At 40.6% G+C, this 18598-nt stretch overlaps 1 protein-coding gene across 3 annotated transcripts in view; it reads left to right on the top strand.

Moving 5' to 3' along the window:
• AFF2 (ALF transcription elongation factor 2) overlaps positions 1–18598 on the top strand; it is a 346222-nt gene that overhangs the window by 238527 nt on the left and 89097 nt on the right. For all 3 annotated transcript variants that reach the window (XM_074599583.1, XM_074599581.1, XM_074599582.1), the window contains exon 8: positions 16170–16221. In XM_074599583.1, the coding sequence (XP_074455684.1) occupies positions 16170–16221 (52 nt within the window). The remainder of the gene's footprint in view (positions 1–16169; positions 16222–18598) is intronic.

Here is an 18598-nt window from a genome sequence, read left to right as displayed (position 1 = left end):
AAGTGAAGTTTTAAATGGCTGCTGCAAAACAAAAATTCATATGTTTCTGGGTGATTAGCCACCACTGCCAGAGTAGTTTATTTATTTTAAATACTAGGAAACGGTTCTCAAACTCAGGTGGACATGGCAGTCAGTTTAGGGGGTTCGTTTTGCAGCGTGCAGCTGTATCAACTCTGTTTTCTCATTCCTCTTCTGTTGAAGTTAATGAGAGCTCTGAGGAGAGGATTATAGATGGACTGAAATAAATTCTGCTTTATGGTAATCAAATAAATTTTCTAGACACATTTTTTAACAAGAAAGCGTTCATCAAACTGGGATCCGGGATTTTGGACAAGAAAATAATGCAGTTATTTAACTATGGCTAGAAAAAAAATGGTGCCTGCAAATCTAATAGTGGGATGTCTACAGCTTGTCATTTGTGCCAAATGATAAAACCAAATTTAAGCGTAACCGCAAAAGAGCATTAGGCATAAATGCACAACAGTAAAAAAATTGGCTACAAATGTATTTCCAAACTGCATGTGACTGGAAAGCTGAGTGTGGAGCTGAGCTGGGAAGTATTGTGAGGCTGTGCTTAGGCAGCTCTAATTTGACTTTGTTAATTGTTGGTAAGGGAGGAAGGACATCCAGGCTCTTAATTCAGCATCTTTTCATGTAGATTTATATGGAGTAGGACCAATGACTGGTCCAATGAAAGCTTTAATTTACTTGTGACGTATTGTTTCCACTAGGAGTTGTTGTCCATCAATCTGAGAACAATTACTAGGTGAATAAAAGAGAGGAAAAAAAAAGTCAAGCGTTGCTCTGGAATATAAGTAAAAAATGGAAATTTAAAATCAATCAAAATATTTATTTTGCTGCCCAGCGCAAGGTATTACTGACAGGAAAGGGCTGTATTTTACGTGTGATTGCTGTTTAGATTTTACCAGAATATATAACTGAACATGTCTCATGACCGTCTTATTTTCGTGTAGTATTTCATCCTCTGGCTTTGTGGGGGAACTTTATGCCAGGAGAACTCACTGGAGACTGAGTGACAGATCAGGCTGTTGTCCCACATTCCCTTTCTACTAAATCACAGTTTTCTTTAGATGGAAGGTGGCTATTGTGAAGCTGTCAAACTGAGGAAAGTTAAATGGGCTGAAGTGAAGGCTCGTGTTAACAATAGCAGCTATCTCTGTCAAATGAAAGCTCAGCAGACAGTTACAAGGCAATTTGGCGCTGATGGGTGGTCGATTAAAAACAACAAAAGGCAAGATGAATGAAAGGGGAAAATCCCTATTACTTTGTGGTAGGAGCAAGGGGAAAACCAAAAATAAAATAAAAAGCCCACCTCACCCAACCCCGTAGCAATTGGAACAGACTTGTAGTTAGCATGACCTTCATCTTCTCAGATATGGCACAATAAAACTGACAAGATTATTTTCTCTTCAAGCAGTGCTGAGGTATTTTCATTGGCAAAAATCTGGAAAAGTAAAATAAATGCAGAGTTCAAGGCAATTGAAGAATTCTTGAATCTGATAACAACTGGAACATAGTGCCACCAGGAAAAATAGCTAGGTTTTGTGCTAAAAAAATTATGACTTGATCATTTTTTTACAGTGTCATATCTGAGATTTTGAAGGTTACGCTATAGACAACCAGAAGAGGATTAGAGAGAAATTATTTTTGAGCTCAAGGGAGCACCAATTTAAATTGGATTTGAGATATAACTTTTGCATTACCTTAGGAGGTGAAAGGTAGTAGTGTGCCCTGATAGTTACCCAACTACCTAACCATATGTATCAGCTGGATTAGTGCGTAGATTAACAGCTCGCACACCAAATGCATGGTGTATCATGCAGTTTCCTCTCCGTGGGACTCATCCTGTTTCCATTGAACTAACATCAAAACTCAGCAGAAGTGGGAAGGGCTTTGCAGCTTGCATGTCAGGCATGAGCTAAATGTACATGCTTGTTCCTCAGAAGGTAATTGTCACTAAGACTTAGACTTGCTACATCAGGTGTATAAAATAAGATGAGAAAGTACGAAAGTAATATAGGAAAAAAAAGGTACATTATGTCCTTGTAGCTATACTGACAGAAAAGCAAGTTTTGAAACCCTATTGAAATTTAATGGGAGGCAAGCACCTAGACCTATGTAGATCCTGTGGAATTCCCATTCCTTTTCTCACTATTTAAATGCTGGGACGCATTCTGTGAAATTCAGAAAGCCAAGAAAAACAATTAGATTCTTACACAGCGTCAATCAGGGCTCAGGTTGTTGCCAACAGTGGAGCTAGGGTTCAAAGAGATTCTGAAAAAAGATTAGAATAAAGAATTTGGGAGACATATGTGCTCCATGAGCATAATGAAACAACATCTTATTCCAGTTATGTTAGGAAAAATAATTCAGTACTAACAAATTGTTCCATTGAACAGTCTCCTGCGACAAGATGCAGAACTAGATGTACTGCAGTCCTGATCCAGTCTGACAATTTTGACGTATCATTATACTATTATTTGTCTTTGTAAAGTCATGACGTCATTAGACTTTATCAATGAAATTAAGTTTAGTCTGCATCACCCCTCGGTTTTGCCCTTTGAAGAAAAGATTTAGTGTCCATTTATCAATTTTATGTACTAATATTCTTGTTTATTTGTCGTATAATAGCATTGAGGTACTCTAGTCATGGACAAAGAAACCAGGTGCCAGGCCTGGTAAAAATGTAGAAAAAGAGAGGCAAAAACTTGGTATTCTGGAATTTTCTTTTCTGGAATGTTTTGGGCACTGAGGACCATGTATGATTTTCAAGTTTTTTTCAATGGTAACGTGCATTTCATCTTATAACTAAATGAATTCATTATGAAAATAATATTAACCTACCTCTCAGAGAATGATCCACAATGTTCCTCAAAGGCTTTGTGGTAAAGGAAGACCACAGTGGTCTCAAGATGACTCTGGGAGAGAGATGTTAAACCAGGGAGCTGCTAAAGGAGGTCATCTTTCTCCTGATCTCAGAAATGTCTGTGTATGTCATGTTCTTAGTAGGATCAGAACCGTGATAGTAACTTGCAGGGTTTGCTCTCATTAGTTAGGCATAAACAGTGTCTGTGGGTATCTCTGGTGTAACCTTTTAAACCAATAACTGAATATTCCTTTCTTGGTTCCTCCCAGCTTCATTCTTCTAACGTGGGAGCAGGCTCTGCAAGCACAAATTAGCAGATAGCTCAAAAGTAATAAGTGCTTCCTAGGGAGTATAAAGAACGGAGGGTATTTGTACATGGGGTGTGCGTAAATGTGGTAAAATCCTAGCTTTTCCAGAGTTTACACCATTTGCAGTGATACTGAAAAAAATAACCTCTGCAGATTGCAGGCCAAAATGTGGTTTAACCATGTGGCATAATTTATAGGGTAAACAAACTTTCAGTAAGAGCTAACTATATCAGAAAACTTGTTTAACATGCACAGAAGGCAATGTTAAATTATTTCAGTGCCATAATTCAAAATGCTGAAGAAAATTCTCCTGTATTACAGCCAGTGCAAGATTGGATCTGTAGCCAAGTACATCAACATAAATGTTCAGCTGTCTGGGGAAATGCAAGTCTTACACTGTTACTTAGGGGAAAATGTGCACAGACATGGTGGAGCCCCTTATGAAACAATCCCCATTTTGTTAAACAATAGGATCAAATTTTCAATCAGGTTATCAAGCGTATTGCATTCTGCAAGCTTGCCAAGCAAAGAGAAGTATCAGCATGAAGACGGATATATTTTTACAGAATTAATGATGTATGAAATCTGGAAGTGGAAACATACATTTTCATTTTATCCTCTGATTTTTCTTTTTACATTATAAGTGAAAGGAAATGCTTGGAAGTATTTGCAGTTATTCATATCTGTTTATCTTAGAGTGATTATCAGAGCAAACAGTGTCAGGCATTGTGTTTGGATTCGAGCCTGAAAAATAGTGCTTGCAGGAGCAAGGATTACTTGCATGAGTCAGTGTTTTCAGAACTGTGCTTGGTACTTGATTTCTATCATGCATATTCAGTGCCTTATAAATCATCCAGATTCACAAATCATTTAAGTATTTTATTCATTTATCCCCTCTATTTATATTAGTTTTAGTCTTGCTTGGTTTTATCCCTTCTATTTATATTAGTTTTAGTACTGCTTGGATTAATCTGTTTTTACATTTTTAGATTGATCCACAGAATGTTCGTTTAAGGATAGAAGTAAACTGTCTTACTGAAGATTAATTTCTTTCTGCAAAATTTGTATCGATGTAGGATTTTGCAGCTACAGAAGTGGCTTTAAAAACTGATCAGAAATTTACTGCAGTGAAAATGAAGCTCACCTTCCCCAAGATCGCCCTATCTTTGCTTTCTCCGGGGATTTTTGCTGATTGATCAGTCCTGAACTGCCTTGTGTACCGGGCACAGTCCAGCAGTGTATTTCATAAAGGTGTAATGCTTTTGCAGCATTGAAAACCCCAGTCAGCTCTCTCATGCACACATAAGCCCCTGGTACTCGCTCACCTTCTCTATGGCCCGACCCCTGCTCTTTGTTCATCACGCACCATGAGCAGGCCAGGACACAGGGCTTCCATCCTCTCTTGGAATCCTGCTTTGGTAACACACATCCTGAAAATCTCTCATTAAGTCAAGTGCTAAGCTTAAAGCATTCTTTAAAAATCCGACACCTGACAAGTTTCACTTTGCTCTATATGAACAAACACTTTGTGAAGCTAAGGCTCTCACTCTCCATGGCCTAGCTCATCACTGAAAACCACGGCATGGCTGCATTGCGTTGCCTTTTCAGTATCTGCCACTGGAAAACCTCCCCCTACCAGTGTTTATTAAACATCTTGAGTCTTCCTTTTGAACAAGTAAATAAATACTTTACAGTTTTATGAAGTTATTGTTCATTTGCACTGAAATGAAGCAGCCAGATCCCTTTATTGGGTTTCAGGACACTCATCCCCGACAATTCGTTCCTGAGGACAAATTGACCCCAGGGATTCAAAAACCTCTCAACCTGAGGTCGCTGTCAGAGAGTCTTTGTTGTCATTCCTCCACTCATCTGATTAGTTAGGCTCCACTCGCACTGAACTATTTAAAATACAAAGACATTGGTCACACGACAGCTTTTTTAGAGGCTGTGGTGTTTTGAAAGAAACTGGCAGGCTTTGCCTTCAGCTAGCTTCTTACCAAATACTCTTTATCCTTTCTGTGAAGGGATGAGCAGATCCTAGCAGTGTCTGAGCTTTTGAGGATCTCTTGAGTTCATTTTAGGAGTTTGCAAGTTTCCTCACATTAGCAAACACTCCAATTTGAATTAATTTCTTCTAATAGTTAAAAAATGATGTGTCTACTAAAGGGAAATCTGCTTAGTATCAGGAAGAAGAGACCAAGTATCTGCTACTTTCCTATCCCTTCCATTCTTCCTCCAAAGCAAGGCTAGCCCAAGTGCATATTCTACAAAAGCACAGTGAGATACCTGGGTTTAGTTTGCCTTTGGCATTTTTTTCCTCCTTTTCTTCCACCTCTGCCTTCTCTATCCACTTTTCTATTACTACTTTTTATAGGATTTTCCTTGTCTTCCTCTGTTCTTTTTGTCCCTGTCTCTTTAACCAAGACACGACCCTAATGGCATCCATGTTTGAGCTATAGAACCCTGATGGGCCTAATACTAAACAGAAATAGTTCTCACTAGACAAAATAGTTTTGCCCTTCTATGTTATGAAAACTTAGTGAAAAGCTCCCACGTCTTATTAGAGGGCTGTGAGCCCATAGGAGGTGATGTGTCTGCACTGGAGAAATGTTAACTGAGCAGTACCCTTTTGCAGACCTGTGTTTGGTTTCAGGGCATAAATATATATTGGCTATGAGTACTGTTCAAAGGCCTTGTTAAGGAATGGAGGCTATCAAGGGAAACAGGTCTCACGTTAATTGTAGTCAAGAGGTTGTTGGGCCTTGTTATGGCTAAAAGAGCTTAAAGCGGGGAAATGGTATGTGAACTGGGGATAAATTGTCCTCTGTTGAACTTTTTATTTACTTGACACCCTGTTCTCAGCATCCAAGGTCCAGGCAGCTGCTTGGATTTATTCACTCAGAGCTTCCTCTGAGACTCTTTTGGCTTTTCAGATCCACCCTTGTTTGTGAAGGGTGGGTGAAGTTGACACACCTTTTGGAGGAAGACTGTAAAAGCACCCACATCCTCCTGAGGTCCTGCCACAGGACTGTGCCAGGACAATGAGAAGAAGGACGCAGAGGTTTCCCTGTGTGGGTAACATTCCCTGCGTATTGGAGGTGTAGGACACCCATTGCCTTCATTGAGTACTGCAAATGGGCTGTGGTTGGGAGGGGACAGGTGGATACTATCCCCAGCATCACACACAGCTAGTGTGGAAGGGCTGTGGGTGCCATTGCAGCTCACAGACTGGAACAGACGGCTGCTACTGGTGAGCTGCCATGCAGCCTTATCCCATAGCAAGTGCTGGACAAATTTCTCTTCCTCATCACCCACTGCCTGGCTCTGCGTAGTCCTAATCTCTGTGCCAGAGAGGAGCAGAGTCCATCTCAGTCTGTACTGCCTGTGTAACGCACCTTGAGGACTCGGTGTCATTCTTATTGCTAACACTGAAGTGCAGTCTCTCTCTATGACACTGAACTTTGCAGGCAGCAGTTCGGAATTAGAGGCAAATAGTTCAAACAGCAGAAAGAGCTGCACAAATGCATCAGTATAAAGATTTTAATGAACAAAAAAAGCTGCTTCCACTCCAGGCCGGGTTACTGAAGTTTAAGATTTACCAGACACAACTCGTTTCCAATCTGCAGAAACAAAAGAACTCAGCTCTTCAGAAATGAGATTAGTCTATGTAAGGGAAAACAGTGCACAGAGGAAGATTTGTGAATGTCATGTTGGCACTGACAGCTCATCAAACAGCTCCTTGAAGGACTCACTTTGCTACCAGATTAAAAAAGGAATAAAGTAAAAGATAAAATAATATAATCAATGAATAAAATTAATGTCCTTCCATATGCACTGTAGAACATTGGATAGATGAGCCAGTCCTATGTTATTTGTTCCCCGTTGAACAACTCTTTTTAATATATTTTCTGGTATGATTTTTTAAAGTCACCTTTGCTAGTTGCTATAGAATTATCAATCATTGTTTAACTGTGTGCTAAGTTCCCAAAGCCTTTGTGTGTAAATATGCCAACCGAAGGCTTGTTTACCAGAGAAAATACTGGTGCTCTGGCGAGGAGACAGTTTTAATCAAATATGGTTGCAGTAAGCAGGTGTTTTTCATGTGGAATGTAATGGAAATGAGTATGTATCACAGAAATGGCTCTTGGACTATATATTGCTCTTGATAAATAGCAGAACCCAAAATTATATCAGCAGTTGATCAAAGGGAAAATAGTAAAAGCTTTGTGCACACTAGCAGAATTTGGCACACTAAAAAAGGTGGGGTCCTCATTTTTGTTTTTTAAAAACTTGAAGAATACAAGTTTTACATTGGCATTTTTAGAAATGGTTATTAGTCCCTTCCTGTATTTTTTCTGGACCCATACTTTCCTTTGTTCTTGGAGCTCTTTTCCTCCTCTCTCTTCCCCCCACCCCCCTTTTTGCTTCAGTGATACATCGTTCTCAGGCCTTGCCAAACAGAGAGCTGTGTTGTACCGGGGGGGTCATTGGACAGTGAGGGAGACATGATGTGGCAGAGATTGCACTTTTCTAGGCAGAGGGCATAAACGGTGGTATTAGTGTTATTAAGACAAAAATATCAACTCACCAGCTTGAAACAAAAAGATGCTACTTTTTCAACTTTTTAAACTGCTTTTAAAATATTTTGACCCAATTCTGCTCCCATTCTGTTAGGAAATGTTCTCTGGGAGCAGAATTGGACCTCAAAATGGATGTGAAGCTACTGGATATGCTACAGCGTTATTCATGCTAAACGTACAGATTTCCATCTATGCCTATACAGATAAAATTTGGCAGTAGGTTTCTCCCTCCTCCCAAAGTTCTTGTCTCAGCTTTAATGAAAAACAAAATGCCTGTCAACAGAGCAGTAGTTATAATGCACTTAGGAGCAACTTAATATTTTAGTTGCCTTGAAGAGCTTTTTGTACATAGAGATTAATGGATAGCTAGATAAAGAAATTCTTCTACTGAAAGAATTAATTTTGCTTAATCCTTTTGAAATTAAGAGATGATACGGGGAGATGAGTAATGAAGTGCACTCTCTGATTGTGAGGTACCTAATAGATAACCACGGGGGTTACTTCTCTCTCACCAGCTGTAATTACACTAATTACTGATATGGTGCCAGGAACACTAAGGCAGGCTGAGTGTGACAACATAAAATGGAGTGTTTCTTAGCAAGCCATCTTTCTCCATCAGCTGGGCCAGAGGGAGACTGACCGTGTTATGAGGCTAATGTGTGCCTTCTGCTGCGGGAGGGAAGAGACCAGGTACCTCCCTTGCTCACAGACTTTTTTGTCATGAAGACATGAAACTTGACTTCAGTTCTTTTTAAGGGGAGGCCATTTCAGGCCAGAGGCTGAGGACTTGATCTATCCCTACGCAAATTAGTCCTATTCAGGCCACTGAAACAGATGAGTAGAAGTTACTCCTGTGAGTAAGAGTTTGACAGACTGACCTCATCATTGACAAGCGTGTAATGAAAGAAAATGGTGGATGTGGAAGAGAAGGAAAAATTAATAAACTATATTTAAGTATGTATAAAATTCCTGGACAAATGGCCCTGACTATTAAGGTAAATGGTGCTTGTAAATTCCATTTAATTTTCTGAGATTTTCTTTTACCGTAACTCTTATAATATCTTAGAGGAAGTATTTCAAAGATGACTTGCACATTTCAGCAAAAGAGTGAATATCAGGTTTCAAGATTTATCGATGGGATGTTTTAAAACAAAAGATCTTCTTTTTTCCTTTGGAATTACTCTACCATTTATTTTCATTTCCCCAGTTTTTTTGTCCACTGTATTATAAACTTCTCTAGGGAAATCTATTGTTAGATGTTTTCACACACATAGGCCCCCTTCTTCCCCCTTGATAAATGATAAAATTGTGCTCCAGTGTGTGCAACACATTCTCGAAATACATCTGAATTCCATTATACAGTTTGTCATTTGCATGATACCTTTTGAGTTACTGCTCTCAGAGAAGTCTTATATGCTACAGAGAAACGCTCTAGGAAAATGAAAAACAAGTTCGGTATAAAGTCCATAGGGTAAACTGGCATAGATTGTGCTGAACTGATGGCCTTATTCAGGGGTAGAAAAGGTCGCATCTCAGTGCTAGTCACTATTTGCGTGGACAGTGTTCCCTCCACATAGGTATTGCTGCAAATGGGAGTGTGACAAGGGCTTCATAGCTCAGGATGGTAATGTACTACTTTTTTCACCTCAAAGACATTTATTTGATTCCTGCCTGTTCTGGATTTAAGTCTTATTAAGTATCACAAGTGAAATTTGCTATAACAGTCTAAGCTCTCTGTTTAATATCGAACAGAATAACTAGTTGTAGCACGTGGTACTCCAACCTAAATCACAAAAACCTCCGTTTAATATTGTCCTGTTGTATCAGTGGAAGGTTGAGGCAGGAGGGAACTCTTTCCTTGGACAGCACCCACATCCTCTATATGCTTCCCCCTTGCTGCTTCTTATCGGTGCTTTGCTGTGTCTTTTGTGTCACCAGGCACAGTATCATCCTTACCTTTCCTTTTCAGACAAATTTAAGCAATACATCCTACCCCACTAATGGGACAGAAGCACAGTTTGTCCATTGAGGTTGCAAGGACAATGTTACAGGTTTACAAAAACAAATGGGCAAAGTATTTTTAAAAGCACGAATCTTATAAATATATTCCCATTTTACCAGAGACAAATCTGGCAAGAAAAGAATGGCATGTCTGTATGTCTAGTTAACGCCAGTGCCTGTCCTCCTTCCTGCAGAAGCAACACTTGTGTTTGTTGTCATATGACCCAGATGGGATACGCATTTTGTAGAAATGTCATTTGACATGAGCAAGTTAATTTTCTGGGCAGCTCAGGATTAGGGAATTGCCCAGTATTCCCTTCGCTGTCTGCTTGCAACCCCCTTTTCCCTTTTCACCAACTTTTTTATTCCCACAAGGCTTTTTTTACGTCTGAGTGGAGCTCCAGTGCAGTGGTGAACTGATCCCATAGCAAATTAGAAGTGCAGAACCTGGGATCCTATTTAGGCTGCCTTTTAAGTGCCTCCTCCTTGATGAAGCTGTCTCACCAAACCTCTAACATCTTGTTATAAACACAGCGTACTCCCGTCGTAGCCCTTCACAACCAGAGGAGGAAGAAATGCATAGCATTCTCAGAAGTTTGCTGACAACCCGGACCTTATTCACTTGTAAAAGGCATTTAAATATGTTACACACTAAAATAAAAAAAACAAGGATGTTGAGCTGTGAAAATACTCCTTTAGGCTGTTCAGTGTCCTCTACAAAAATATCTGAAATTGAGTTATATCACAATAGTGCTTTTTCAGGGAGGAGATTATCTCACATCTCCTAATCGAATCCTCACTTGCTCATTCCCAGGATCCCAAGCAAACAGGTCTGCTGTGCACAAAACACCTGCTGAACTGAACAGCAGGGCTGGGCTACAAGTCCAGTTTCAGTGTGCGTGCAAGCTGAGCTTGGTGACACGCCAACTAAGTTTCAGCCCAGAACCCAGAGCTGAGTTGTGGTTCTACTGCCTTTGCTCTTCCCAGCACCGATGGGCGGGAAAGCCTATTTCAGTGGCCCCAAAAGTCTCATCAAGTCCTAGATCATCGTGCTCTGCAGCTTTGGCCGCTCACTATTCATGACTTCTCTGAAGCAGTTAAGAAAACGTGCCTAGACTTATATTTTAACTGAATAACACATGCTGTACCAACAGTTTGGAGTGGCAAAGGGACTCCGTGACTTACTCATGCTGAACATGGAGAGGAAAAAGGTACAAATCAGAGTCTGTCCCACTGGGAAACAGAAGCCATGATGGGACTTGCATGATCTTTTGACATTGTGTCTGTTAGGAGAACAGATACAGAGGGGTTTCTGATTATGTTTAAACTGGTTTATTATCATGGCATTTTTCTTGATGATATTTTTGGAAAACATGTGAAGAGTCAAAGAGAGAAGACAAAAATTTAGCTTGCTATTCCAAAATCATAATAAACTATTATAAAAGTAGCTTGCTTTGATTTTGGTCCATCTCATCATCTTCTGAGGCATGGTTCAAGTTGAAGGCTCCTAAAAAAGATACTTTGTTGTTAGTATTTCTGGTGTGACTTTTACAGAACTCATCCTAATAGAGCCCTCATTCGGACATTTGTCTAGTTAAATCGGTAACATAGGAACAATCTGCTTTGGGAGCCATTTTATCCCTGGAGGAAGTGGGTATTGTAGTCAGTCAATGAGATTGCCCCTACTTACACCACAGATGAATGTGTTGCTTTGTCGTGACGTTTCTACTTTGCAATAATTTCACATTCCAAATTATAAACCTCTGAAAATTGTAGATTATAATAAATGTGCTGACATGATTTCAACTGTTATAGTAAATGGCATTGCTCTAATAATGAAATAAAAAATCCTACTTAATCCCACTCTTTCCCTAAAGTGGTGTTTTGCATTAGCTATGGATGAAAAGACAAACAAGTACGTGTATATTCAATAATAATGTCAGCTGGGTCAGAGAAGAATAGGAAATAAAATGAATTCATAACACCTCTGGAGATAGCTTTGTGATACAGGCAGTTTTCTCTTTGATTTGCCCTCATTGACAGTATTCATTGTAACTTTAACATATCCGCCAAATTGGCCTTTATTAATAGCTGGCCTGATCTTCATAACAAATATGCTCTGTAATCTCCAGTCTGGGTGTTCTGAGGTTAGCAGTTACGTAGAGCAAAATAGACCATGTGTGCATTTACAGGGATCTTTCGTTCAAGAGGGCCTAATTTCACATTCAAACTATCCCGACGGTGTTTGTGAGAGCTTTAGATACAGAGCTCTTCTGTCTCAAGGCTTTGAAGCTGAAATGGGCTACCTCTCTAGATATGATGGTGAAATAGTCACCTTGGATTAAGGTTGCTGGCAATCTTAAAAAGCCTTTATTGGGCTTTGAACGTGATCAGATGCTACTTGCTTATAAATGAGAGTTAATAGAAACATTAAACAGTACAAGCTACTGTGACCCATGCCTTCAGAATATTAAGCACATTTTAAAATCGTGGAAGACTATCTAGTCCTCTGCTTTCTGTAAAATATTACTTCTTCCAACCAATATCTTCTGGGAGCAGGTTATTTGAACTCTTTAGCATTCTACTTTCATTTGCGCATACTGTGTATTTTTAATTTATTCCCTCACTTCTCTGGCTACCATATATTTATTGTTGATACCATACTCAGTTTCTCTTTAATTATTCCATCTGCCAGGAGAGTGTGATGCATTTTAGCAGCTGTGTGGTTTAGTTGTTTAACCTTTGAGTTTTGTAACTGAATGGGATGACATATTCTTCATTTAGCAGAACAGGCTAAGAAGAATTACATACTCCAAGTGATAAGCTTGGAACTGCTAAAGAAATACCAAAATCCATTTTTTTTCTCTCTCTAGTCATCTAAACATCCATTAGTCTCTTGAAGGGAACTCATAAATCCTGCAAATTTAGTTTATCTGAAACCAACTCCAACAGTTGTCCTTCCTACTAATCATGTTTTATATCCGTTTTATATTTTTCAATATTCAGTAAACATGTCTTGTGCTTACTGTACTTGTTAGAAAGTGTCTGCAGTGTAGGCTGTATGAGGACAGTTATTAATCAGCCATTTCAGATGGCTGTTTGGTTAGTTTAGTAAGTGTATTCATTTATCTTTTTTATGTGTTCTTCTTTGTTCTTTCCATTTATCCAATATGGAATTTCCTTTGTCCTTTTTGGTTTATTTCTACCAGGATATGTCAAAAAAGAATTTAACATGTAAAAATGAAGAAAAAGGGATAGCTGGAAAGAAAAAAAAACCCACCACCCTTTGGGCTTCGTTCATGAAAAGATCCTTTGCATTATGTCCTCTTAGATCTACATTAAAAAATAATAATAGAGCGCATTATCTAGCAGTGCTGCTTTAAAGCAGTAGATAATTTACACATTAAAGTGAGATGTAAGTTTAAAAGTTAAGAGTGTAGGATTGAATTAGAGTTAAGAATCAGAATGATATGTCCTGTGTGACGATGGTCTTGGTTTCCTGGGGGTATTGTCCTTCTGGTGTGTAATGAGACTTGCAGATAACAATCTGTGGCTGTGGATAGATCGAGCTACAGCGAAACGTTGAAAATAGCACAGCAAGTAATGTCACTAGGGAAACAAATGAATGCGTCTGCTAGATAAACAACATGAAAAGTTCCTGTTCCTCACCAAAGTCCAGGCCTCTAAAGATTAATATTTCCTGAAAAATTCTGTATTGGGTTTGCATGGCAAGGTTTTGTTAGCAGGGAGGGGGCTGCAGGGGTGGCTTCTGTGAGAAGCTGCTAGAAGCTTCCCTCATGTCTGATGGAGCCAATGCCAGGCGGCTCCAAGATGGACCCGCCACTGGCCAAGGCTGACCCCATCAGTGACAGTGGTAGTGCCTCAGGGATAACATATATAAGAAGGGGAAAAAAGTTGCTGTGCAACAACAATTGCAGCCAGAGAGAGGAGTGCGAATATGTGAGAGGAACCACTCTGCAGACACAAAGGGCAGTGAAGAAGGAGGGGCAGGAGGTTCTCCAGGTGCTGGACCAGAGAGTTCCCTGCAGCCTGTGGTGAAGACCATGGTGAGGCAGGCTGTCCCCCTGCAGCCCATGGAGGTCCATGGAGGAGCAGATATCCACCTGCAGCTGTGGAGGACCCCACGCCACAGCAGGTGGATGCCCAAAGGAGGCTGTGACCCTGTGGGAAGCCTGCATTGGAGCAGGCTCCTGGCAGGACCTGTGAACCCATGGATAGAGGAGCCCACACTGGAGCAGGTTTGCTGGCAGGACTCGTGACACCGTGCAGTCTGTTCCTGAAGGACTGCACCCCATGGGAAGGCACCCACGCTGGAGCAGTTCATGAAGAACTGCAGCCCATGGGAAGGACTCATGTTGGAGGAGTTTGCGGAGAAGGAGAACTGTCTCCCATGGGAGAGACCCCACACTGGAGCAGGGGCAGAGCATGAGAAGTTCTCCCCTTGAGGAGGAAGGAATGGCAAAGACAACGTGTGATGAACTGACTGATGAACTGACTGCAACCCCCATTCCCTGTCCCCCTGCACCGAAGCGGGGAGGAGGTAGAGAATTGTGAGTGAAGTTGAGCCGGGGAAGAAGAGGGCTGGGGTGGGGGGAAGGTGTTTTTAAGGTTTACTTTTTATTCCTCATTATCCTACTCTGATTTGATTGCAAATAAATTAAATTAATTTCCCCAAGTCGAGTTTTGCCCATGATAATTGCTGAGTGATCTCTCCTTGTCCTTATCTCAACCCACGAGACTTTCATTGTATTTTCTCTCCCCTGTCCAGCTGAGGAGGGGAGCGATAGAGCAGCTTGGTGGGCACCCAGCGTCCAGCCAGGGTCAACCCACCACAAATTCTTACTTTTAGAAAATTCATTGTCCATGCTACAGTCTTAGTTTTATGGGTTCACATATTACAGGGAGGCATCTGCCATTTATCAAGACGTTAATGACTAGTAGTTATGTGTCCAGATACTTTGTAACCACTGAGCTGCCTGACACCAGAGGTCACCGAAAGACAGATGACTCTACAAACTGGTTTAAACATCTCCTTGCACTTTCTCTTTTTAAGAGCACCAGCAGGGCTTCGAACCTTATGATATTTCCACATTGGGATTATTGGCTCCTCTTAAAAATTCCTTATATCACGAGGCTCCCATGATTTACTGGTAGTCCTCAAACAAAAAAAACCACTTCCTAACAGAACATCCATTGATTGCTACAGTTATTTAAAGGCTAACAATAAAAAATCACAGACTTTAGTCTCCATCAAGGCAGAAAGGAAACAGTAATTGCAATTCGTGAGCCTCCTGCCGTGGGTAAAGGAGCTCAGGCTGGGAGGAAGGAAGCTCGGCAATTTTAGTGGCTGTCACAGCGGATCTGGGTGAGATGTGCCGATTCATTTGTACGTCATCCTGTGATAAGAGGATTTGTCAAGGTGAAAACAGGGGTGTGAGGTAGAAGTGTGCCCAAAGGAATATTGGCTCCTCCTCCTCTGAGAAGGACCACCAGATAAAAGCATGAATACATGGGAAGCTGTACAGGACTGTATGTGGTGGGTGCTAGTCATGTCTTTCTAGGTAGACAGATCTTGAAAGAAGAGACTTTTTCTGAAAAGATGTAGCAGCAAATAATATGGTTTCTTACACCATGTGTTTTGCCATACCCGAGTCTTGGATTAAAAAAAAAAAAGCAGCAATATAAGATAAGTGTTAATATACTAATACACATTACACAACTCTTTCTTCTGCCGAAGGTCTTTTAGGAGTTTCCATCCCCTTTAAGCAAGGGCGGGGAGTAGTTATGTGAGATTTCCCTGTATTTAAAAGAAAAAAATAAAAAATGGGGATATGAATTAGCAGATTCCTGGCTTGGAAAACATTTGCTCTGCCTTCAGATACTAACAACTGTGAGGTCCCATCAAACCTCAAACAAGCTCCTACTGTTCTTGCTATTCTCCATTCTGCATTCTCAGATTGATAAGGTGGGGGATTGGTACCAGCCTCACAGGAGATCAGTGGTGCCTTCGATCAGGAATGTAATATGGAGCACTTTTTCTCAGTTCGGTCTCAGAGTTGAATTTCCCTTCCACCTTCTGATTTAGAAATACACATAGGCGTATATGGACTAATCACTGTGAGACAATGTGCAAACAAAAGAGGACGTGAAAAAGGAACTGACTGCCAAACTTTATGATGGATGAGTCTGAAAGACATTTGTTCTTATCTAGCACCACACAGAGGACTAAGACATACGTATTCATCAGTTTACTTACCACAGATCTGCTTTTGCTGGGAGTTTTTCCTTTGACTTGTCTGAAGAGTAGAATCCGCCCATTGTATATAGAGTTAATTCATTAAATGTAATTCCTTATTGTCTCTTTTTTTTCAGAATGCTTGAGGATGATCTGAAACTCAGCAGTGATGAAGATGACAATGAACAGGTAAATACATCTGGTATGAGTGCATAGACCATATAATCTGACAAAGTTGTTTATCAGTTGAATGTGATTGCATGTTGGTTTACATCAAAAGCATTTTGAGGTGCTGCAGAATCCATTAATTTAAATCTTGCTTGTGCATAGAACCTCTGTGGGAGAAAACTTATTCTTAAATAGGAATGCATTTTGTCGGTTTTGCTGAATTAACTTTGTGAAGTGGACTAAACTAAACCAAAACATGACTTACTAGCCTTGGAATATGAGACCACACATGGCATCATCCAGGAACAGGTAATGTGCTCTGAGTTTCTTTCCTCCATTGTACCAAACTAACAGTGGAACAGGCTCCCATTGTTTCGCAGTTGATTTTGGAAATTGATGACCTTTTTGGAAGTGGATGTAAAACGACCACATTGGACCACTATCACAACTGCAGAGTTTATTTGTGCTTTGCAATTCATTTGTACAATTGCACCCAGGAAGACTGGGTCCCTAAGTTTTATTCCAGTCAGTGAGTAAAGGGCTGGGAGTCCATAGTTAGTAATTCAGTGATTCCCATTTGTGAGAGGGAAAATCTTCAGTGTGTAGCGGTAAATCAATACCGAAAATCTCTCAGCCTACTTGGGATGTTAATGAAGAATCATTTTCAGAAAACTAGCTTATGTCATTCTCCATCCTTTCCACTTTATAAATATTTATAGATAATGCTGGGAAATAAAGCTCTTGAAATTCATATTCTCAACACTCCTATCAGAAAAAAAAAGAAACTTTGGGTTAAATTCATCTTTCATGTTACTTTATATATGCAATAGGTTCAAAAGTGTAAACGTCTGGAATACAGAGGAAGGTAATGCTGTAATTCAGCATAAGATCATCTGTTCAGCCTGGGATATGTTAATTATAAGTCGATCCTTTTTTCTTATTTATTTTTAAACTACCTAAATGTCCTCCTTCAACCTACCTAATCCGCCCTCTAGGGTCATGCCAGGAAAGATTTACCTTCTGGTGTCAATTGACCCCTTAGTCATACAAGTCAGTATTTTTTAGCACTGAGACAGACTTGTGCTCTCATCTGAAGCCAAAGAATCAAAAGCCTGTACTTGTGCAGTGCGCTGTTGCACAAACATGGTGGCTTATGAAACCAGCCAGTTTCCTGATCTATTGGAAAGTTGCCCAAATAGTCCTGAAAAATCACATTGTGATACTGAGGTGCCCAAAATAGAGAAATGGAAATATATTATCAGGTAGGAGTTACTTTTGTTTTCCTACAGTAGTAGTTTTCTAGTGAATTCAGTAGACTTGTTCCAAATTTACACTGCTAACATGAAATCATGTATCATTGCTCAATGAAGAAGCAAACGTCTGGACCAGCGTTTGGTGTCATCAAACAAAAAGCCCTCACTGACTTGAGTAGGTGTCATCTCCCATGCTAATCCCAAGCAGGAAAGACATGGTTACGTCTACAGTGCACAGTGGAGTATTGGTAGCTCTCAAAACATCATTGCTGTTGTGTGGTACGTGTGTGCCTCTTGCTCAAAGGCAGCATCATGCTCGTGATGCTCATGAACAGCATCCCATTGCTCCCAGTTCAGGGCCTGCAGCCTGAGTCCTTGTTGTGGTGGTGATGTGCCCGAGCTGTAGGAAGCCTCAGACTGCACCAAAACTCCAGGTGACTTTCCCGTAGTACCATTCACAGCATTAACTGCAGATAGATAAGAAAGCACAATAAGGACTGTTCGTGTAGTTTCTCAAAATTTTGTAGTACAGAGAAAATGTTTTTCCTTTTAGCAGTGTGAGCTTCATCTCACTCTAAGTGATTAAAATATAATGGCTGAATATGAGCCAGCAGTGTGCCCAGGTGGCCAAGAAGGCCAACAGCATCCTAGCCTGTATCAGGAATAGTGTGGTGAGCCGGACTAGGGAAGTGATCATCCCCCTGTACTCGGCACTGGTGAGGCCCCACCTCGAGTACTGCGTTCAGTTTTGGGCCCCTCGCTACAAGAGGGACATTGAGGTGTTGGAGCGTGTCCAGAGAAGGGCTACAAAGCTGGTGAGGGGTCTGGAGGACAAACCTTATGAAGAACGACTGAGGGAGCTGGGGTTGTTTAGCCTGGAGAAGAGGAGGCTGAGGGGAGACCTTATCACCCTCTACAACTACCTGAAAGGAGGTTGTAGAGAGATGGGGGCTGACCTCTTCTCCCTGGTGACAAGTGATAGGACGAGGGGAAACGGGTTCAAGTTACGTCAGGGGAGGTTTAGATTAGATATTAGGAGACATTTTTTCACTGAAAGGGTTATTAAACATTGGAATAGGCTGCCCAGGGAGGTGGTGGATTCACCATCTCTGGAGGTGTTTAAAAAAAGGGTAGATGGGGCACTG

Source organism: Larus michahellis, chromosome 9, assembly GCF_964199755.1.
Source record: "Larus michahellis chromosome 9, bLarMic1.1, whole genome shotgun sequence".
NCBI lineage: Eukaryota > Metazoa > Chordata > Aves > Charadriiformes > Laridae > Larus > Larus michahellis.
The sequence above is the reverse complement of the archived record's forward strand: the minus strand, read 5'-3'. Positions and strand labels throughout refer to the sequence as shown.